This window comes from Sarcophilus harrisii, chromosome 5 (assembly GCF_902635505.1).
Source record: "Sarcophilus harrisii chromosome 5, mSarHar1.11, whole genome shotgun sequence".
NCBI classification, from domain to species: Eukaryota; Metazoa; Chordata; class Mammalia; order Dasyuromorphia; family Dasyuridae; genus Sarcophilus; species Sarcophilus harrisii.
In genome coordinates, this window is record NC_045430.1 from 186,924,802 (window position 1) to 186,949,501 (window position 24,700).

General features: G+C 34.1%; 1 protein-coding gene across 1 annotated transcript in view; it reads left to right on the forward strand.

The window, feature by feature from the left end:
* Positions 1 to 23,437, forward strand: part of AKR1D1 (aldo-keto reductase family 1 member D1) — a 71,680-nt gene extending 48,243 nt beyond the window's left edge. The window contains exons 7-9 of the mRNA XM_012551055.3: positions 13,332 to 13,497; positions 15,015 to 15,097; positions 23,098 to 23,437. Of these exons, the coding sequence (XP_012406509.1) occupies positions 13,332 to 13,497; positions 15,015 to 15,097; positions 23,098 to 23,140 (292 nt within the window). The 3' untranslated portion in view covers positions 23,141 to 23,437. The remainder of the gene's footprint in view (positions 1 to 13,331; positions 13,498 to 15,014; positions 15,098 to 23,097) is intronic.
* Positions 23,438 to 24,700: the final 1,263 nt, after the last annotated feature.

Genomic DNA, 24,700 nt, shown 5'->3' on the forward strand with positions numbered 1-24,700 from the left:
CAAAAAGTCTAAAGCAGGAAAAGGCAATTTTACTGTAGTAAGGAACATAGTTATATAGTCAAGGTTTTACAGAAATTATTCACCCACCCATCTCCTCTTAATCCTTTTAAAATCATTGACAAACTCAACCTTTAGTCCTTATTTGTCTTTGGAATACAGATGGAGTTTTTATGGTAGCACGGTCTTGGTTAAGCAATAAATGTTAAGAAAAAGGGGTCTGTTTTGCTTCAAAGGTTAATAATCAATTAAGCCAAAAGTTGGTCTATTTTACTTCAGATAAGCAATCAATGAACAGATAGAGATAGCCATTTTGGAGACTTCTCTGAGACAGGGCCATTAAATAATTGGTCAGGTTTTTCTTTTTTAAGTTTGAACAAGGGTCAAAAGGGATTACCTCAGGTATTTTCTGCTGGAAGAGTAAATCTTTGCTCTTCTCCCAGAGCCTTAATGACTAAACAGACCCTTAGTGCTGAGTCTTGAATTACCTAAGGTTATTCTTCTGCGAAATCCTCAGTTTCCCGTTTCACTGACCTAGTATATTCTTTTATTCTTTCCTTTCTCTCCTGCTTTCAATATCATGAAAATATAGTGAAACCACTCCTTGGCTTTTGTTCTTATTTGAAGCCCTCTGTGAACACTGATGGTGTTGAGGTATGAGAAATGAGGGGTGAGGGTTGGGGGAGTCAAGAATAAGTAAAGCACAATCTGGGGTTATTAGGATGGCAGGAAATACAGATTTAGTAATTCTAACTGTAAATGTAAATGGGATGAACTCCCCCATAAAGAGGAGGCAGATAGCAGACTGGATCAAAAGTCAGAACCCTACAATATGTTGTTTACAAGAAACACATTTAAAGCAGGGGGATGCATATAGAGTAAAAGTAAAGGCTGGAGCAAAATCTATTATGCTTCAGGTGAAGTCAAAAAAGCAGGGGTAGCCATTCTTATCTCAGATCAAGCAAAAGTAAAAATTGATCTAATTAAAAGAGATAAGGAAGGTAACTACATCCTGCTAAAGGGTAGCATAAACAACGAAGCAATATCAATATTAAACATATATGCACCAAGTGGTATGGCACTCAACTTCCTAAAGGAGAAGTTAAGAGAGTTGCAAGAAGAAATAGACAACAAAACTGTAATAGTAGGAGATCTCAACCTTGCACTCTCAGAATTAGACAAATCAAACCACAAAACAAATAAGAAAGAAATTAAAGAAGTAAATAGAATATTAGAAAAATTAGGTATGTTGGATCTTTGGAGAAAATTGAATGGAGATAGAAGGAATATACTTTCTTCTCAGCAGTTCATGGAACCTATTCAAAATTGACCATATATTAGGACATAAAGACCTCAAAATTAAATGCAAGAAAGCAGAAATAGTAAATGCTTTCTTTTCAGATCATGATGCAATAAAACTACATTCAACAAAAAGTTAGGGGAAATAGACCAAAAAGTAATTGGAAACTAAACAATCTCATCTTAAAGAATGATTGGTGAAGCAGCAAATTATAGATACAATTAATAATTTCACTCAAGATAATGACAATGATGAGACATCATACCAAAATTTGTGGGATGCAGCCAAAGCGGTAATAAGAGGGAATTTTATATCCTTAGAGGCTTACTTGAATAAAACAGAGAAAGAAAAGATTAATGAATTGGGCTTGCAACTAAAAAAACTAAAAAGAGACCAAATTAAAAACCCCCAATCAAATACTAAATTGGAAATTCTAAAATTAAAAGGAGAAATTAAAAATATTGAAAGTAAAAAAACTATTGAACTAATTAATAAAACTAAGAGTTGGTTCTATGAAAAGCCAATAAAATAGATAAGCCTTTGGTAAATCTGATTAGAAAAAGGAGGGAGGAAATGAAATTAGTAGTCTTAAAAATGAAAAGGGAGAACTTTCCACCAATGAAGAGGAAATTAGAGAAATAATAAGGAGTTATTTTGCTCAACTTTATGCCAAAAAATTTGATAACCTAAGTGAAATGGATGACTACCTCCAAAAATACAGACTTCTCAGACTAACAGAGGAAGAAGTAAATTGCTTGAATAGTCCCATTTCAGAAAAGAAATAGAACAGGCAATTAAACAACTCCCTAAGAAAAATCCCCAGGACCAGATGGATTTACATGTGAATTTTACCAAACATTTAAAGAACAATTGGCCCCAATGCTATATAAATTATTTGATAAAATAGGGAATGAAGGAGTCCTACCAAATTCCTTCTATGACACAGACATGGTACTGATACCTAAACCAGGTAGGCTGAAAAGAGAAAGAAAATTATAGACCAATCTCCTAATGAATATTGATGCTAAAATCTTAAATAAGATATTAGCAAAAAGACTACAGAAAATCATCTCCAAGATAATACACTATGATCAAGTAGGATTTATACCAGGAATGCAGGGCTGGTTCAATATTAGGAAAACTATCAATATAATTGGCCATGTTAATAACCAAATTAACAAAAACCATATGATCATCTCAATAGATGCAGAAAAAGCATTTGATAAAATCCATTCCTATTAAAAACACTTGAGAGTATAGGAATAAATGGACTTTTCCTTAAAATAATCAGCAGCATCTATTTAAAACCATCAGTAAGCATCATATGTAATGGAGACAAACTGCAACCATTCCCAATAAGATCTGGAGTGAAACAAGGTTGCCCACTATCACCGTTACTATTTAATATTGTATTAGAAACGCTAGCTATAGCAATAAGAGCTGAGAAAGAGATTAAAGGAATAAGAATAGGCAATGAGGAAGCCAAATTATCACTCTTTGCAGATGACATGATGGTATACTTAGAGAATCCCAGAGATTCGGCTAAAAAGTTATTAGAAATAATCCACAACTTTAGCAAAGTTGCTGGTTATAAAATAAACCCACATAAGTCATCAGCATTCTTATATATCACTAACAAAATCCAACAGTCAGAGTTACAAAGAGAAATTCCATTTAAAGTAACTACTGATAATATAAAATATTTAGGAATCTATCTGACAAGGGAAAATCAGAAACTTTATGAGCAAAATTACAGACCACTTTTCACACAAATTAAGTCTGATCTAACCAATTGGAAAAATATTAAATGCTCTTGGATAGGGTGAGCAAATATAATAAAGATGACAATATTACCTAAACTAATCTATTTATTTAGCGCTATACCAATCAGACTCCCAAAAAACTATTTTAATGACCTAGAAAAATAACAACAAAGTTCATATGGAAAAACAAAAGGTCAAGAATTTCAAGGAATTAATGAAAAAAAATCAAATGATGGTGGCTTAGCTGTACCAGATCTAAAATTATATTATAGAGCAGCGGTTACAAAACTATTTGGTATTGGCTAAGGAATAGATTAGTTGATCAGTGGAATAGATTGGGTTCAAGGATAAAACAGTCAACAAATATAGCAACCTAGTCTTTGATAAACCCAAAGATCCCAGCTTTTGGGATAAGAACTTACTGTTTGATAAAATTGCTGGGAAAATTGGAAACTAATATGGCAGAAACTAGGCATTGATCCATACTTAACGCCGTACACCAAGATAAGGTCAAAATGGGTTCATGACCTAGGCATAAAGAATGAAATTATTAATAAATTAGAGGAACATAGGATAGCTTACCTCTCAGACCTGTGGAAGGGCGAGGTTTTTATGACCAAAGCAGAACTAGAGATCATTACTGATCACAAAATAGAAAATTTCGATTATACCAAACTGAAAAGTTTTTGTACAAACAAAACTAATGCAGACAAGATTAGAAGGAAGCAATAAACTGGGAAAATATTTTTACAGTCAAAGGTTCTGATAAAGGCCTCATTTCCAAAATATATAGAGAATTAACTCTAATTTATAAAAAATCAAGCCATTCTCCAATTGAAAAATGGTCAAAGGATATGAACAGACAATTCTCAGATGAAGAAATTGAAACTATTTCTAGTCATATGAAAAGATGCTCCAAGTCATTATTAATCAGAGAAATGCAAATTAAGACAACTCTAAGATACCACTACACACCTGTCAGATTGGCTAAGATGACAGGAAAAAATAATGATGATTGTTGGAGGGGATGTGGGAAAACTGGGACATTGATTCATTGTTGGTGGAGTTGTGAACGAATCCAACCATTTTGGAGAGTAGTTTGGAACTATGCTCAAAAAGTTATCAAACTGTGTATACCCTTTGATCCAGCAGTGTTACTACTGGGATTATATCCCAAAGAGATTATAAAGAAGGGAAAGGGACCTGTATGTGCACGAATGTTTGTGGCAGCCCTTTTGTAGTGGCTAGAAACTGGAAACTGAATGGATGTCCATCAGTTGGAGAATGGCTGAATAAATTGTGGTATATGAAAATTATGGAATATTACTGTTCTGTAAGAAATGACCAACAGGATGATTTCAGAAAGGCCTGGAGAGACTTACACGAACTGATGCTGAGTGAAATGAGCAGGACCAGGAGATCATTATATACTTCAACAACAATACTAGATGATGACCAGTTCTGATGGATCAGGCCATCCTCAGCAACGAGATCAACCAAATCATTTCTAATGGAGCAGTAATGAACTGAACTAGCTATACCCAGAAAAAGAACTCTGGAGATGACTAAAACCATTACATTGAATTCCTAATCCCTATATTTATGCACACCTGCATTTTTGATTTCCTTCACAAGCTAAATGTACAATAATTCAGAGTCTGATTCTTTTGTACAGCAAAATAATGTTTTGGTCATGTATACTTATTATGTATCTAAGTTATATTTTAATATATTTAACATCTACTGGTCATCCTGCCATTTAGGGAGGGTGGGGGTAAGAGGTGAAAAATTGGAACAAGAGGTTTGGCAATTGTTAATGCTGTAAAGTTACCCATGTATATATCCTGTAAATAAAAGGCTATTAAATAAAAAAAAAAAAAAAAAAGAGAAATGAGGGGTGAGAGATACTCTAATAGCAATGGAGTCCCCAGACTGGTGTCACAAGTTTTGGGAAGGAATTCACAGTCTTGATCTGCAGGCAAGGTTTTGGCCAAAAAAAAAAAAAAAAAAAAAAAAAGGGTTTATTACCTTGGGAAACAATTTGCAAGAGGGCCAGTTCCAGAAAGGAATTGACAAAGGTAGGTTTTTGGCAAAGATGGGTTTACATTGAGAAACAACTTTCCAGAGGGCCAAATCCTGTTAGGAAATTAACAAAGGTTTGGGGTATAAAGTCGTTTTTTTAAAATTAACTTTCTATGCTTTGGGGCAAGAGAGTGATTAAGGACTAATTTTCAATTCAACAAAGGGTGGTGATTATGCCCCAGGCCAAGATCTCCACTTGAATTGTAGGTGGAGATCACCATGGGAGTTTCCTCTAGGAATAGGAGGATGGGGCCCAGTCCCAAAGATCAGGAGGGGTCAAGATTCAGGGTCTTTCCAATCCAGGTCCACCCCCCCTCCAAAGATCAAAGGGACACAGTTTACCTCAATGGCATTATGGTTTTAAAGGAACCTTTATGTCATAACTCTTAACTAAACATTTTAATGAAATCCTTTCCAAATGCTCACTTGTCTTTACCTTCTTGTGCATTCTTCACTCCTATGTTTATATTTTTAAATCTCTACTCAGCTCTGGTCTTTTTATCTGGAAGTCTTATATTTCATTAAAGACCCATTCTTCTCCCTTTCTTCCCCCCAGGGGATTATACTCACATTGTTTGGATAATTTATTTCTGGTTATAAACATGTCTTCTGTCTTTTGGAATATATCACGTTATGTTCTCTGCTCCTTTATATTGGTAATTGTTAAATCTTGTATGAACTTATATTTGAATTCTTTATTTCTGACTGATTTCTTTTTTTCTTTGCCAGCTGTACTATTCCTGGGAGTTTTCATTTTGGAATTTCAGGAAATGACTGTTTTGTTTTGTCTTTTTTCTATTTTTTACTTTACACTCTTGTTCTAGTTTATCTGGCGAATTTTTTTTCATGATTTCTTGAAATAAGATATACTGGCTCTTTTTTTGGTCATGGCTTTCAGGAAGTGAAATAATTCTTAAATATGTATTGCTGGAAAAGCAGCAAATATAGGATCATAAATCTTAGTGACCAAAAAGTCTAAATCCTTCATCTTATAAATGAGGGAAATGATACAAACAGCAATCATGTGATTTGTCCATGATCTTTCAGCTAGTAGGTTTAATTTACAGAAGGAAATGAATAGATACATTTGTATCATACATTCTATTTACTAGTGAAGAGAATCTTATGAAACTAGTCCACCCTGACTCCAGGCTAGAGATGTCAGATTACAAGATTACAAAACAGGGACAAGGCATAGGCTGGGGCTAGAGTAGTCCACAACCTGTCAGTATTCTTATGGAGAACTGGAAAGGAGGAGAGCCAAGTCATGGCTGAGAGCTAATCTGATATATACATTGTTGCAATAACCTGCTGACTGGTCTTCCCTGCCTCAAGTCTCTCCTCACTACAATCTATGTTCCTTTTAGGTGCTATGATCTTTCTAAAATAAGCACATAACTTTGAGGTTGAATTAACATACTCCATTTGTTAGAGTATACTTTAAAATTCTTGAATACTAATTCGATCCAACACATTTTGCAGAAATTGTCTATGAAATAATTAGAAAGCTAATTATGGAAACTTATAAGAATCCTAATCACAGAATCACTGTCATAATTTCCCTACCTCATATGGAAATTTTACCTCTCATTTTACTCTGAGATCTATTATTGAAAAATACCAGCAAGAAGATCATGCAGATATTGTCATTTATACTAAAGACATTAGATAGCCATTAAATGCCTTCTCTCTATCAGACCAAAACTAGGTTATGGTTGTTGCCTTCTATACATGAAGGAGAACATCTCCTGCTTTCTTTTGTTTTTAGATCATAGATGGTCATGACCTCCCTGACTTCTCAAGGAGGTGAGAACCCCAAAAAAGAGGTGATCATGCCTTCTTAATAAATGTCCTTCAGAGTGCATCTAATGCTGGAGAAACTGAGGCAAGATAGAGATTAGAGAATATTTAATAATTTATTTAAAAAGGAGAGATTTACTGGTGTTATGGGCCAGAACTTGAAACAAGGTGCTAAGTAAGTGAAATTGAGGAGACAGTGGTTAAATCTAGTTTAGTATTGACTTAATCCTACAACAAATAATGGTTTCCTAGTGATATAATGATTGGTGTATACTCAGTGTGGAACATATAAGGAGAAGCTCTCAGGGCTAGAAAGGATAAGCGCACTAGAAGCTTTCTAAGGCTGAGACAGATTCATTCCATTGTTCACCTTTGTGGTAGCTGGAGGCTCAAGTACAAACCTTTGGAAGTTGAGGAGATTCAGAAGCCAGAGAAGGCAGGTCTCTCAGAACCAAGGAGAGAGATAGGCCTCCAGGAAAACTAGCCAAGCCCCAAGTAAAGACAACAAGACTTTGAAGGAGACAATAAAGGATTTGGACTTTAATACCTGGCTGCACTTGTGATTCCTGAACTGAAACTAAGGCTGCCTCTAGAGAGCCCAAGAAAACCCCAACAGAGAATATTATAGTTTAGAGAAGAATGTTACATTTTGGCACCAGAACGTGGGACCAAGAACTTTTGTCTGTGACCCAGAAATTAGGATGAGTACAACAAGGAAACTTTGTTAAAGGGCCAAAATAGTATTTCAGCTAAAATGAGACAGATATTTAGAAAACATCTTCTTTTCCTCTTCAAGGAAAATGTGTCAAAAGTATGGTCAAACTGATAAAAAAAAATCAAGGTTTAATTGTAACTTGGGAGTAGATCATTAATCATTTAAAAATTGTACAGTACACATCTCCTTGGTTCTCTAAGGAAAAAGAATTGGATCCAAATGAGTGGAAATTAGTGGGAGAGCAACTATGTCAATACTACAATGAAAATGGATCTGACTCAATTTCCAAAGATACATTTTATACATATAATTTAATACAACTGGCTTTAGGAAATTATATAAGTTATACAATAAGGAAAAAGAATAAAGAGCAGGAGAGGGAGAATTCAAATAAACTAGGTGAAAAGGATGAAGAATCAAGAATGGAGTTAAGTACAATTTTAAGTGTGGTGCTTCACAGCAGGAGAAATTAGGTCATTCCCCATCCCCTGACCTACGTCCCTCAACTAACTCTTCATGGGTGGAGGGAGAAGGAGGAGGGGGAGAGGCAGTGACACAATCAGCATCACCCATGAAGCAGCCTATGACAAGATTACAAAAGGCATTGGTTAAGGCTAAGAGAGAAGGACAGGATATATCTTATTTTAAAATAAATGCATATCTGGCTGCATTTTTGATTTTCTTCACAGGCTAATAGTATTTCAAAGTCTGATTTTTTCTGTACAGCAAAATAACTGTTAAGACATGTATACTTATATTGTATTTAGTTTATACTTTAACATATTTAACATATATTGTCCAAGCTGCCATCATGGGGAGGGAATGGGGGGAAGGAGGGGAAAAAGTGGAACAAAAGGTTTGGCAATTGTCAGTGCTATAAAATTACCCATGCATATAACTTGTAAATAAAAACCTATAAAAATTTTTAAAAATTAAAAAAAAAAATAAATGCATACTCTGTGATTGAAGAACTTGACTCTTCAGGTCAAAAAAGAAGACTCCTTTTGATCTGAAAAAAAATTAAGGATTTGAAAAAAGGCTGCACTCTTTATGGGGCTACATCATCCTATGTTAAGATGTTACTAGATAATTTGGCTTATGAAATCTTAACCCTGAGTGATTGGAAATCCATAACAAGGACATGTTTAGAACCTGGACAAAACTTGTTATGGCTTTCGGAGTATCATGAATTATGTAGGATTCAAGCCTATTGAAATAAGCAAACAGGAGTTAATATACAAGTCACCTTTGACCAACTAGCAGGTGAAGGTCAGTATGCAGAGAATTCAGCACAGATTAATTACCCCATAGGAGTGGATGAACAAATTGCTACTGCTGCAACAAAAGCTTGGGGCTCCTTCCCAGGGAAAGGCAAAGGTAAAGCCTTCACAAAAATAGAGCAAAGTCCCAATGAACCTTTTGCTGATTTTGTGGGATGTTTGCAAACAGCTGTCACAAGAACCATTGGAGAGAATTCAGCTACAGAAATAATGATCAGCAACTGGCTAAGGAAAATGCCAGTGAGGTTTACAGAAGAATTATATGGGGACTAGACAAAGATGCTCCTTTAGAGGAGATCATAAGACGCTGTGCCACAGTGGGCACAAGTGCTTATTATACCCAGACTATGATGAATATGGGAAGACAGGGTCCCTCTTGGCAAGAGACTTCTAGAGAGAGTCGTTGATATTTTCAGTGTGGAAAAATAGGACATCTGAGAGCCCAATGTAGGCATAGAGACAGAGTGAGAAGACAGGGTGAGAGAAGACCTAAAACCCTATGTCCAAAATGCCACAAGGACTTCCACTGGGCCTCAGAATGTAGACTGACCCAGGGAAATGAGAGGTGGGACCCAGCTCCAAGACCTCAATAAAAAAATAGGTGAGGCATGATGGTAGCCAAGGTTATACCTTTAGAAGGTCAGGATTCTGATGTGATCAATCAGCAAAAAAGCAATCAGATGGGAGAAAGGGATTACAATTGAAGAGGATTCCTTGAGATGAAAAATTGTTGATGAGACTATTGCAGGACTTCAAAATTTGCAGGAATTATTGGATTCCTGGCATATGAACTAATGGACAGTAGATTCCTTTTGGACTATTTCTAGGACTTATGGACATGTATAATTTCTTATGTTGATTTATGTTATTTGTTACATCACTACTAGCCTGTGTTATATTGCTATTTGCTTATGTAATTATGTGTAATACCTCCCATATTGATGGATTCATGTATACCTGTTTCAAGTGAGCTCTTCAGAAACCCACTAATCTGATTTGATTTTCCATTTCCTTTGGTGTTTTCATCTCCCTTCCTGAAACATCAGGGAGGGTGAGATCACTTCCTTTTTATGGTGTTTTCTTCCCTTTTTTGAGCAGTCAGGGAAGGTGTGATCATCTCTTTTTTTGGGGTTCTCACCTCCTTGAGAAGTCAGGGAGGTCATGACCACCTATGTTTTAAAAACAAGGTGCTAAGTAAGTGGAATTGAGGAGACAATGGTTAAATCTAGTTTAGCATTGATTTAATCCTTCCACAAATAATGGTTTCCTAGTGATATAATGATTGGTATTTACTCAGTGTGGGATATATAAGGAGGAGCTATTGGGGCCAAAAAGGACAAGCACACTAGAAGCTTTCTGAGGTTGAGACAGATTCATTCCATCTGCCACCTTTGCTGTGGCTGGAGGCTCAAGCACAAACCTTAGGAAGTTGAGGAGATTCAGAAGCCAGAGAAGGCAGTCGGGCAGAACTAAGAAGACAAAGAAGTGGGGGCAGGCTCTCCTTTGGAGAACGCGGAAACCAAGATCCAGAAGGCCTCCAGAAAACTAGCCGAGCCCCAAAGGAAGGAGACAAGACTTTGAAAGAGACAATAAAGGATTTGGACTTTAATCCCTGGCTGCATTTGAGGAGATTATTACTCTGAACTGAAACTAAGGCTGCTCCCAGAAGCCCCCCAAGAAACCTGCTCCCAGAGAACAATACATTTTAGAGAAGGACATACTGGGACCAAATGGATCCATGGTTTGGTCCCAGGACTAAATGACACTATCATCTCCAAGAATCCAGCAAATAATGTGAGCTCTCAATGACCTATAGACACGTGGTTCAGACACAGGGGATAGCCCAAGGCAGGGATGGAGTCAGGGTGCTGAGAGCAGGAATGGGACCCTGACAGGGTGGGGCAAGTCACCAGAGATGGGATGACCTAATGGGGGAAGGCACCCCGGAAATGGGGAGAGGCATCCTCTAAAAATGGTATCTGATATTCTGATAGCTTGGGATAGGGAGAGGCATTCTGATATTCTAAAATATAAAGTCTTTTATCCTTATCAAATATTCTGATTAAGAAGGAGGGGAGATTTTGAAGGATTGAGCAGAACAATTATAAACTGAGGCAGAACAATTAGGGAAACTGAGTCAGGACAATAAAAGAGAACTATGGCATAACATGCAAATCTGAAAAAAAGATATTCCTCAAAAAACTTCTTAAACAATTTCCTGACCTTGTGTTTGTTTATTGAAAAATTAGAGGAATGGGGCAGCTATGTGGCATCAGCCCTGAAGTCAGGAGGACGGAGTTCAAATCTGGCCTCAGACATTTAACATTTCCTAGCTGTGTGACCCTGGGCAAGTCAGTTAACCCCAATTGTCTCAGCAAAAAGAGAAAAAAAAAGAAAGAGAAAAATTAGAGGAACAAAAATTTCATTTTGAGAAAATTTTGCAGAATGGTAAAGAAATTGTCCTCCATAAGTTATTTTTTACATGCTTTACATGAAGTTAGCACTATTACTATTTTGATGAGGAACATTTTCCTCATCAAATTAAACAGATGAAAAATAAGAAAAAACAGTTTGAATTGATGCCAAAGATTTACATCTTTAAAAGAGAAGGAATCTTCACTTAAATATCTTTTAAAAATCTACAGTGTTCTTCGATATATTCAGAGCTTGAAACAAAGACAATTTCTTGAAATTTATGTATCTCTACTGGTCATCCTGCCATCTAGGGGAGGGGGTAGGGGGTAAGAGGTGAAAAATTGGAACAAGAGGTTTGGCAATTGTTAATGCTGTAAAGTTACTCATGCATATAACCTGTAAATAAAAGGCTATTAAATAAAAAATTAAAAAAAAAAAAAAGAAAGAAATTTATGTATCAATTGATCAGATCTTTAAGGAAATGCAGTCAAGAACTGAAATAGATCAAATTAAAAAAAAAAACTTATATTTCAGAAATGTGTTCCTCCAAAAAGATATTGTATACCAAGATCAATAAAGAAGAGAAGAAATTTGATTTTTTAAAATAAGTTTTTAAGCTTTTTTATATTGACTATTTCCGGAATGTTGATGTTGATATTTTTCTTTAACAAATAGATGGTGCTTATTTTAAATGGTATAATTCATTATATTTCTCAGAATTTTCTCAATTTCTGTATCCCACTTTGTTTAACAATACCTATATAGTAAAGGAAATGATCTATAATAATTACATAATAAAGAATTAATATATGATACCATTTCCTATTCTTTCTGAAGATTCAAATCTGAATTGTTTGCTTTTCTCTAATTCTTGGAAGAGGCTAGGTGGCACAGTGAACAGTGCTGATGCTGGAGTCAGAAATGACTCATCTTCCTGGTTTTAAATCTAGCCTCAAATCCTTACTATCTGTGTGATCCTGAGCAAGTCACTTACCCTGTTTATCTCAGTTTTCCTATCTGTAAAATGAACTGGAGAAGGAAAGAGAAATCACTTCATTATCTTTATCAAGAAAATCCCAAATGGGCCCATGAAGGTGGGAACATGACATGATTTAAAAAAAAAAAAAAAAAAAAAGTTCAACCTTAAATTAATGCTTTAAGAACTAGTAAAATAGGGGGCAGTTAGGTGTTGAAGTGGATAGAGCACCAGCCCTAAAGTCAGGAGGACTTGAGTTCAAATTTGGCCTCAGACACTTAACACTTCCTAGCTGTGTAACCCTGGGCAAGTCACTTAACTTCAATTGCCTCAGGAAAAAAAAAAAAGGTACTAATATAATACTTTCTCCTCCATTGTAGTTTTGCTCATAAGATTTCCTATGCTTGAAATGCCCTCCATCCCATACTGACTTACTGAAATTTGACCCATGCTTCAATGCCTAATTCATAAGACACCTCTTAAGAAGTCTTTTTCAACTCATCCAACCAATTCCAAACTTCTGTAGCATTTTGTTCATACTTTAAAAAAAAACCCACTGTACTTTACTTGCATTATAGCTATGCCATTTCAACTATTCTTTGAGCCCTTGGATAGCATTTTATTCATCTCTGTCTTTTGGAATGCAGCAGGAGGTGATTTTCTTTATTACAAGCTAATTACATCCCCAAAGACTGGCAAGACACAGAGACTGAGAAATATACAGACGCTATGACTATAAGCTAGAACCAGAGAACAGCCACCTTATCTTTCACAATTTGATGAACAATTGGCAACCAGCAATTGTTATATGCAATTTGGAGCAGGGAAGAACTCTTACTTGAAGGTTTATTGGGGAACAACCTATTCAGGAATATCTGCCTTCCGTTCATTTGGATTTTCTTTGTAGATAATCCAATGGGAGAGGGGGAAGGTGGTAGGTAAGTTATTCTGTTTGATTTTTAGCTTGATCTAAATTTCACACATGTTTTGTTCTTGTTTACAGGGTGAACACAGATTTTCCTCCCTTGCTGGAAGACCCTTTGCTAATCTCCTTGGGTAAAAAATACAATAAGACAGCAGCACAAATCGCTCTACGATTCAATGTGCAACGAGGGATGGCTGTCATTCCGAGAAGTTTTAATCCTAAAAGGATAAAAGAAAACTTCCAGGTAAGAGAATTTGTGAAACTGCATAAAAAAGTGTCAATATATTGGGCACTACCTCTTACATAGAGACTGACAATAAGAATGGCAAAAGTGAATCACCAGTATTCAAAAAGCAGTACACTATTTGTTTTCTTAGTGATTTTTACCAAGAGTCATTTCTGTGTCTAGATTTAATCTGACTGAATTAGAGCCAATGATCAATTATTCAGGGATGGAATTTCTAATTTGTGAATTATCCTGTTCTATTATTTTCCTGTCTTCTTCTGTCTTACCCGTTGCTTGTTAAGTGAGAAGGGGAAAATTCTCATTTGTTAAATGAGAATGGTAAAAAACTTGAAACCTTTATCATTCAAAATTTCTAATTGTTAGTATATCTGTATTTAAAAAAAGAAAGTTTAGTAAAGGTAGAGAGATATTAATGAGACTTGAAGATCATCCAGATTTCAACTACCTGTCTGCTTCAGCGTTAGCAACTGATAACCAACTCTATAATGCCAGCATCTTCTTGTGCAGTAAAAACAAAAATGAAAGAATTAGTCAGATTAAATGAGAAGGAAGGAATAAACTAAGAGTTATTGAATCATCCTTGTTATGTTAATAGCTCAGCTAAAAATCTAATATTAGGTAATGTCTATGACCAAAATGAAAAATCAATTAAATTCATAATTAATCATTTTATTCATAATTCTGTTAAATTCTTAGGTTGTTACCTGAGGATATTTGCATTTGAAATGTTATTTGTTTAACTATATTTTATCATCAATTCATATGATGAAATTAAAAGCCTATGATCCAAATAGAACATCTTAGCCAAAGAACAATTACCTTTTTTAACTGAAAGGAAGTCAAAAGGGTAAACTATAACTTGGCTTGTTGTTTATCCCTCTTGTAAATATTAGGCAGCATTTTGCCTTTAAGGTTACAAAATGCAAACTATATTGATGAAAAGTTGCTCATCCTGTATTTTCACTAGTCTTGAAGATTGAGTTAATCAAGGACTTGATTGAAATGAAGGTAGATTCCAGGGGTGTGCTAAAGCCATTTCATATTGTATTTCAAGAGAAGTTGTTGATTTTTCAGGGGGGACTAAGCAAATACTACAAAGCAGACTGGATTTATCTTTTTTTATTAATTGTCTAGATTTAAGAGCATAATGGGGAAAAGTTTAATAAAGCAAATCCATTTTAAAGTTTGTCATTGGGATATAGAGAAGAGAGCTGGTTGTTAAGTATTCACCAATCCAATACCATAGAAAAGTATGATTTTCCCATATTGCTTAGCTTCCCCCCCAACAAAAGTAGAGAAGAGCACTAAGGCTGAAAGAGGATCAGAAAAAAAAAATGCAAGAAAATCATGTACTAGAATTTCCATAAATTTTCCCTTTGGAGCCTCAAAATTTAGGATTATGAGTTTATCCAAACATTGTTTTGTACTGTCAGGTATCATCCTACTTAAAAGTCTCAAAGTATATTATGATGCTCCTGGAATTATCTTACTTTTTTCTTTTTCTCTTATATCAGATCTTTGACTTCTCACTTACTGATGAAGAAATAAAGAACATTGAAGCCTTGAATAAAAATGCTCGCTTTGTGCAAATGCTCATGTAAGTTCTGGGGGATTCTGTAGCAGATGCCATTGATTTAGGAGATTCAGCCCTCAAGACTAAATCCTCTTTCATAAACTACATAGATACTGCCTGCATGAGAAAATTAATAGGGCAGGCAGCAGTGATATAATAGAAAGTACTGACTTAAGACTCAGAACACATCAGTTCTAATCTTGGTTCTGCCATAAATCAGTTATTTGATCTTGGGAAAATCACCCAAACTCTCTGGGCTTCAGCTTCCTCATCGATAAAATGAAATACAGAATCTCTCTAATTTCTTTTTTAAATTATTTTTATTTTTAATATAAATAGATATCCATAAACAGAAATACAAGTAAAGTCAACAAGCACTTGGGAGGTACCCACTAAGTTCCAAGTACTGTGCTAAGAGTTAGGGAAAACAAAACAAAACAAAACAAAACAAAAGCCAAAAAACCAAAAATTCCTGATATCAATCAGCTCACAATCTGAGAAAGACAACATGCAAATAATTCTGTACAATAATATAAATATAGGATAATTCAGATATAGTCAATAGAAGGAAGGCACTAGATTTAAGAGAAAGATCAGGAAAGACTTTTTGCAAAAGATAATGTTAAAAAAATTTTTTTAATTATTAGCATTCTTTTTTTTTCTTTCCTTCTTGTTAAATTTGTTAGAAAGTGGACAGTATTCCTTATCAGTTTTCTATACTCAATTGATCATTTGATCAGATTTTGTTAGTCTTTCAAAATTATTCATTTGTATGATATTTATATTATTGGATAAATTGTTCTAGTTCTACTTACTTCACTGAATCATTTCACTCATGTTTTTCCATATTTCTTTTAAAATCATCTTTTTTTCTCATTTCTTCCAGTCCAATAGTATTATTCCATTGCATTCTTCTACCAAAATTTGTTTAGTTGTTCCGCACTTGACAGGCACCCATTTTGTTTCTAGTTCTTTGTCATCACAAAAAATTTCTATAGGTATTTTTGTTCATATAGGAACTTTTTCTTTGGAGGTGTAGACTTAACAATAGTATATGCATTGTTTAATAACTTCTTTTGCATAACTCCAAATTGTTTTCCAGGTTTGTTTCCCATTTGTAGTGTCACTCCAGCAACAACTCATAAATATGCGTTTTGTCTTGAAATCTCTTCAAAATTTATGAACTTTTTTTTTGTTTTCTTTCTCTATGTTATGATTATGAGATAAGATTTCAGAGTTCCTTTACTAATGACTAATGATTTGGAACATTTTTTTCATATGGTTATAAAGAGCTTAAGTTTCTTTCCTTGAAAACTCTTTGCTCATATCCTTAAACCATTTGTCAGTTGAGGAAGGGCCCTTAATCTCATGAATTTGAATCAGTTTCTTGTGTATATTGTAAATAAGAACTTTATCAGAACTTGCTGCAAAGATTTCCCCTTCCCCCCCCCCCCCAGTTAACTGATTCCATTCAAACCTTAATCTTATTCAATTTATTTGTGCAAAAGTTTTTAATTTTATAAACTAAATTTTCCATTTTATCATTTGTGCTCTTCTGTACCTTGTTTAATCATAAGCTCTTCCTCAATTCATATCTGATCAATATTTTTTTCCTTTTACTTTCTAATTTGTTTTTGCTGTTGCCTTTTATATCTAGATGAAATATTCATTCAGAACTTTATATGGTACACAGTGTGAGGCACTGTTCTAAATTTAATTTCTCCTATACTGTTGTCCAATTTTCCCAGAACTTTTTTATCAAAAAAATGAATCCTTTCCCCAGTAGCTGGGGATTTGTGTTTCTCAAATAGTGAGCTCCTAAATGAGTTTATTTCTGTAAATTGTATATATAATCTGATCCAGTAATCAACCTCTATTTTTTAACCAGTTCCATATTATTTTGAAAATTGCTGCTTTGTAGTATAGATTTAGATGTGATACTACTAACCTTCCTTTATTTCCACTTTGTTTCATTATTCCCCTTGAGATTGATTTTTTTGTGCCTTCTTAGGAATTTCATTATTAATGTTATTGCTCTATAAAGTAATCTTTTGGAAGTCTGATGGTTATGGCACTTAATAAATAAGTTAACTTTAGTGGTATTACTTTTTCTTTACATGGTCTTATTCTATCCATAAGCAATTGATATTTCTCCAAAATATAGGTCTAGTTTTGTTTTTGTAAACAGGGGTTTGTAGTTGAATTTATATAGTTCTTGTGTGTATTTGGAAAATAGGCTCCCTTTATATATTCTGTGATAATTTTACATAAAATTTCTCTTTTTAATCTGTTCTTGCTGGCTTTTATTGGCAGTCTAGAGAAATGCTGATGGTTTGTGAGGATTTATTTTATGTCCTAAAACTTTGCATAAGTTACTATTTCCATTAATTTTTCATTTGACGCTATGCTCCCTAACTACAACACATCATCTGGGAAAAGTGATCTTTTATTTTCTTTGTTTTTGGAATGTAATAGAATAAAATTAGGTGTCGTGTTTTTGTTGCTGTTGTTGTCTATTTGTTATAGCCAATTTACCTAGTGACTATATCAAAGAGAAGTGCTGACAATTGATATTCTTGTTTTGTAGTGCCAGAGAAACTGAGGCAAGATAGAGATTAGAGAGTTTTTAATATTTTATTTGAAAGGGAAAAATTTACTGGGACCAAATGGATCCATGGTTTCGTCCTAGGGCTGAATGAGACTATTGTCTCTAAGAATTCAGCATCCAGCCAGCATCCAGCAGCCAATGTGAGTTCTCAATGACATATTTATACACAGTAGCTAGGCAAAGGCAGGGGGGTAGAGTTCGAACTCTGGTGAGCAGGAATCTCCAGGCAGGAACCATCAATTCGGCTCTGACAGGTTGGGAGGGTAGGACCATAAATTCTAACAAAGTGGGAGTTCAAGATAATATCTGACTATAGACACAAAGTCTGGAGTCCCCCTTTCTGAGTTTACTCATTGACAATTTATAACCTTAGAGCAAATAGACCTGAGTTATATCAGTCTTCTTCATGAACCAGAGGGGGTGGGGTTTGCAAGTAAGGAGATTAAGGCAGAACAATTAAGAAAACCAAGGCAGGACCAATTAGGGAAACTGAGGCAGAACAATTAGGAAAACTTGAGGCAGAACCAATTAGAGAAACTGAGGCAGAACCAATTTAGGAAAACTGAGTCAGGACAATAAAAGAGAACTGTGGCACAAGTTTCACCTCTAATTTTATTGAAAAACATTCTAATTATTCTAATTTACCCCAACTACATATAATGCTGACTCTTTGCTTCAAATCTATATTATTTATCACGTTTAAAAAGTCCATTTATTTCTATATTTTCTGGTGTTTTTAATGAAAATGGGTATGATATATCAAAAGTTTTCAAATTCTATATATAAGAATCATGTAATTTTTAGTAATTGACATGGCTAATTATAATTATGATTTGGCTAATATTAAAACAACTTAGCTGGTCATACTCTCTAATCTTTGGGACATGTTGATTTACCCTTTTACTATGATTTTATGTAAATGTTTTTGTCAATGTTTATTAAGAATATTAGTCAATTTTTTTTCTGTTTCTCTTTTACTATCCCTCTTGTACATATTAACATGGTATATGTTTCATAGAAGATATTTGGTAGAAACTTTTCTTTTGCAAATCTTCAAACAGTTTAGATAATATTAGTTTTAATCTTTTTCTGAATTTTGATAGAATTCAATTGAATCTATCTGGTCCTAGGTTTTCCTTCTTTTCAAGGGTTTATTTATTAATTGTTCATTTTTTTCCTTTGAGATAGAGCTATTTATATTTTTTATTTCTTGCTTTGTTAATCTTGATATTTTATAATTTTATAAATATTAATTTATTTCATTTAGGGTTTGAATTTTATTGGCATATAGTTGGGCTAAGTGGTTTTTTTAATATCTTTTCTCCTGTGATTATTGTCAATTATTTTTCTTAATGTTTAACACTGGTAATTTGGTTATTTTCTTTCTTCTTTAAAATCAAATTGATTTATTGTTTTCCTATTTTATTGCCCTGACCCCAAAATTCCTAGTTTTATTTATTAATTCAAAAAGGTTTTTCCTTTCAATTTCATTAATCTTTACCTTAATTTTCATGATTTTTTATTTTGCAGTTTATTTGTTGTCTTCTGTGTTTGTTTTTAAATATATTTTTGATTTTTAATCCATTCTTCTGTTTCTGTTAATTAAATTGTTTGGAGTTAAAAATTTTATCCTCTACTTTGTTACAAACCAAAAATGTTGGCATATTGTCTCATTTCCATCATAATCTTTAAAAGACCTCTTTCTGTGATTTGTTCTTTGACCTACCAATTCTTTAATATTAACATTTATTCAACAGTTGGTTTTAATAATTTTAATGACCTTTTACTTAATATAATTTTGTTGTATTTTAATTTCTAAAATATATTTAATATTTCTACTATTCAGTATTTGTTTCTGTGGGTCTTATGCCTGAATATTTTGTCAATTTTTATAACCACCATGCATAGCTGAGAAATAAATATAATCCTTTTCATCATTAGAGGTCTATCGTATTTAATTTTTTTTTTTTTGTAAATAAAAAACTTTAATTAAAAAAGAAGAAGAAGGAAAGTTTTTAGGATTTAATCATTTCCCCTGCCTAAGTTTTTTTTTTTTTTTTAATTAATAACTTTTTATTGACAGAACCCATGCCAGGATAATTTTTTACAACATTATCCCTTGCACTCACTTCTGTTCCGATTTTTTCCCCTCCCTCCCTCCACCCCCCCTCACCCAGATGACAAGCAGTCCTATACATGTTAAATAGGTCATGCATGGTATTCATATCTAAATTTTTAAAAATTTTATTCAGGTTCTTAAAAATGTCTTGTTTATTTTTTCAGCCCAAAAAAGGATACATGAAGATTTCCTTTCTCCCCCATCTATTTTTCCTTATAATTCACTTAAACTTTTCCTTAAGCATTTGGATAATATGCTTGTTGGTTTATTGTGTTTTGAAAATGATTGTATATGTGTATATATTATATATGTGGTATTTTTCAGCAAGATATTGTTTCCCTGGTTCTTTTAATTGTCCATTTTCCTATTGCCTTATCTGAAGCCATAATTGCTTTCTTTTCTTTTTTTTGTAGTACACTGAAACATAACAGATTTTACTCCAATTCTATAGTTCAACTTTGTGTCTTAAAGGGATTTCTTGTAAAGAATATATTACTGGGTTTTGCTTTCTAATCCTTTATATAGTCTGTTTTATGATTGAGTTCATCCCATTCACATTTATAGTTGATAGTCAATTGCTTGCTTATCACCATTTTTTTCTTATACTTTTTCTTTATCCCTGCCCTTATTATAGATAGATTCCTATCTTTTCTTTCTTTTTTTTTTTAAATTCCTTTTTAATTCTCTTTAAAGATGGGTGACTAATACCTCAATGGATCTGCTTTCCCTGGTATATTCTCTTTTTCCCTCTTCTCTTCCTTTTTCTATGCCTGTTGAGTTGAATATCCCACCACCTATTTTTTTTTTAATTTTCAATAGTATTTTTTCCAATACATACAAACATAGTTTTCAACATTCATTTTTGTAAGACTGTGTTCCAAATTTTTCTCTCTCCCTTCTCTATCCTCTCCCCAACATAGCAAGCAATTAGATATAGGTTAAATATATGCAATTCTTTTAAACCTATTTTCATTTTTGTCATGTTATAAAAGAAAGATCAGATTTAAAAGGGGGGGGGAGGGAACAACATGAGGAACAAACAAAGGTTAAAATAATATGCTTTGATCTACATTCAGTCTTCATAATTCTCTCTTTGAATACAAATGGAATTTCCCATCCCCAATCTATTGGAATTGCCTTAAATTATTTCATTGTTGATAAAGAGCCAAATCCATCAAAATTGATCATCACATAATTTTGTTACTGTGTGCAATGAATGTTCTCTTGGTTTTGCTCACTTCACTCAGTACCAAATCATAAAAGTCTCTCCAGACTTTTCTCGAATCAGCCTGCTCAGCATTTCTTATAGAACAATAATATTCCATTATATTCATATGCCATATCCTATTCAACTATTTCCCAAATGATGGACATCCGCTCAGTTTCCAGTTCTTTGCCACTACAAAGAGGGTTGCTACAAACATTTGCACATGTGGGTCTTTTCCCCTTTTTTTATGATCTCTTTGGGATACAGACCTAGTAGAAATACTGCATAGTTTGTGCATAGTTTGATAGCCCTTGGCCATAGTTCCAAATTGTTCTACAGATTGGTTGAATCAGTTCACAACTCCACCAATAATATATTAGTGTTTCACATTCCCACCAACATTCTTCATTATCTTTTCTTGTCATCTTAGCCAATCTGAGAGGTGTGTGGTAGTACATCAGAGTTGTCTTTAATTTTCATTTTTCTAGTGATTTAGAGCATTTTTTAAAAATGACTACAGATGGCTTTAATTTCTTCATCTGAAAATTGTCTGTTCATAGCCTTTGACCATTTATCAGTCAACACTAAATTCTTAGTATCTGTGTGTATGTGAATGTATATGTTCTCCCCTCTTTTGGCCAGCTTAGTTGAAAATGAAGTTCAAGTGATTCCATCCCTTCCATAATATCCATGTTTGTATATCCTTTTTGCACCCCCAATTATGTGAAGTGTTCCCCCTCCTTCCTCCAATTTCGCCCCAAAGTATACTTTCCCCTTCCCTTTTTTGTTTCTTTTTTTTGGCATCATAAAAACTTAAATCCTCTTGAAGATTTTTTTTTTGTTGTTGCTGTTTTTACTATCTGTATGACCTTTTATGATATTATATTTCTGAAAAGGATTCTTATCATTCCCCTTCTCTCTTAGAACATAAACAGTTTAATCTCCTAAAGTCCCTTTTCTACCTTTTACATTTTCTCTTCACTTTCATATTTGCATTTCAATGTTCCTTTTCAGCTGCAATTTTTTTTTTTCATTAGAAAATGTTACTGGCATACTGGGCTGGGAAGGAAATTAAACACTGGCCAGGTAACATCTTAGGACTTGAAAACCTTAGAGTATTTGGGAAAAAAGGAAATAGTCAGAAAGAGACATATCTAAGTGGCTACTACCTACTACCATTATTGTATGGTTTTTTTTGGTTTGTTTGTTTGTTTTGGGGTGGTTGATGTGTTTGTTTTTTGGGTTTTGTTCTTGTTTTTTTTGTGTTAGTTGTGGTGGTTTTTTGGAGGCAGTTGGAGTTAAGTGATTTGTCCAGAATCACACAACTAGTAAATATCTGAGGCCAAATTTGAATTCAGGTCCTCCTGATCTAATGCCAGAGAAACTGAGGCAAAATAGAGATTAGAGTTTGTTCTGGGGGCATGTTGCCCCCAGGGCTGATGTCCAAAACATCCAGCCACTAATGTGTGCTTCTCATGAAGTTTATATACATGTGGCTCAGCTACAGGGGTAGACCGAGGCAGGGCGGGGTCAGAGCATTGAGTTCTGACAGGGTGGGGAGAGGCACCAGACATTCTGATGATGGCTAAGATAGAAGGTCTTTCTCCTTATCTGGAGCATCATGATTAGGAGGGAGGAGTGGTGTTGTTACAGAATTGATCAGAACAATTAGGAACTGAGGCAGATCAATTCAGGGAAACCGAGGCAGGACAATTTAAGGAAACTTAATCAGGACAACTGAGGCACAACACTGACTCCAAGGTCAGTGATTTTATCCACTGTGCCACCTAGCTGCCAAAAAGAACTATCACTATTATATGTTGATATCTCCATTTTAAGCTGCTAGTCAAGACCCTGTAGGTGGAATTCAAAGCTAAGAAGGTACATGAACTTGTGGGTGGCCACAAGGAAGTAAGTGAAGAGATGAATGAATAGCTCAGGAGGAGAACAAGTAAGTAGAAGAAAAAAGAGGATAGTATGTGTAGGAAAAAAAAAAAAAAGTGGTTGTTAATAGTTATCATGGGAAGCTACATTAATACAATTTTCATTGTAAAAAATTCTTCTATGGCAAGGATTTTTTTTTTTAACAGGTGGTGTGAACATCCTGAATATCCTTTTCATGATGAATACTGATATCTGAAAACATCTGTGCTGAATTTTACTACAGCCTGTGCCAAAAACTTAAGCCTGAGGATTTCTTCCAGTCTGAATGGAAAAGGACAACAGAACTATACTTCTCTTTCATATATTCTGATTTGTTAGAATTGTTCATGCAGAACCAATGATTTTAAATCTGTCAAAAATCATAAAGCAATAAATGATTAATATACTAGCATAACCATGATCCTTGATGGATTTGACTGTCCCCTGAAAAACACCCCTGTGATCCTAAGTACAATGATAGGCAAGACATTTTATTAGCTTAGAAATGAGAAAGAGAGACAGAAACAGGAAGACTAGATGAAGAGAGACAAAGAGAAGGAGGAAGAAGAGAAAAATAGGAGAAAGTAAGATCTTCTCTGATCTTACTTTGAATGAAGAATGTGAGAACTTTTAAAGTTGGTTGAAAAGCCAGTACCTCCACATGTGTCTTGGTTCTCAACACTTATAGAGAAAACTCATTGGATGAGATCATTTTTCTCCCTAACTGAGTTGAAAAATTATTTCACTCTGTATCATAGAACTCCATAAGTCTTTTGAGTATTCTATCAACTAAACAAATCCACATGGCTTCCCTGATTATTGTCTTACAAGCTTACTTTGATGTATATATTAGCTTAGTGTCCATGATTATCTTTTTGGGGGATGGGGTAGGAAGGGTAATAATACTGGGGAGAGGAAGCTAAACCAACCAAGATTAAGCTGTTAAGATGGAAAAACTTCTTAGGTAAGGTAGAACTTCTCCCTTTTTATAGTAGCTAAGTAAAGTGATTTCATCCAGAATTCTCTCCATTATCTCCCCTCCCCCCCAATCAATACCCTATACTTCAAATATCAGTTGTATAAAAGAGAGATAATTCTAAATCCCAAATCCCTACTTTTCCCTCAACAGTATTTTTTTAAAAAAATATGTAAAGTTAGTTTTCAACATTCATTTCTATACAAATCTATACAAATCCCTATACAAAATAGAAGAGCCAGGGGATACTTGCCCAGCCATTCCTGTCCTACTCATAACAAAGATGGAAATTCAGCCTTCCTGAGATTATTCCCATCTGTCTGTCTCTATCTGTTCCTTCCTCCAATGTGAGTCCAATTATTATACTAGTACCACAGTCTACTCTGAGCCCCAGACACAAAAGCCCTACCAGTGTATACATTTCATTAGAATTTCAGCATTAGGAAAAAAAAATTAAAGCCTTCAAAAGAAGATCTTTTCTGACAAAGAACTTTCTAATCAAGAAACCACCAAAATAGATATAGATTTTCCTTTCCCCATTATTGTAAAATAGCAAATATACAAAATAAATATGTAGAACTTCAGCACAAAATAGCTTAAGTAATTCAGAGCAAGTTATATATTGAAGAGGAAAATAGAAAAATTAAAAAGGAGATTTGTGGTACATATTGAAAAGCAAAGGTAAATGCAAAGCATTGTATGTATTATATTCACATTCCAGAAAAAAGAGTTCAAGGAAGAAGAATGGCTTATAATACTATGCAATATGAAGTGAACCTTACACTCTGAAAATC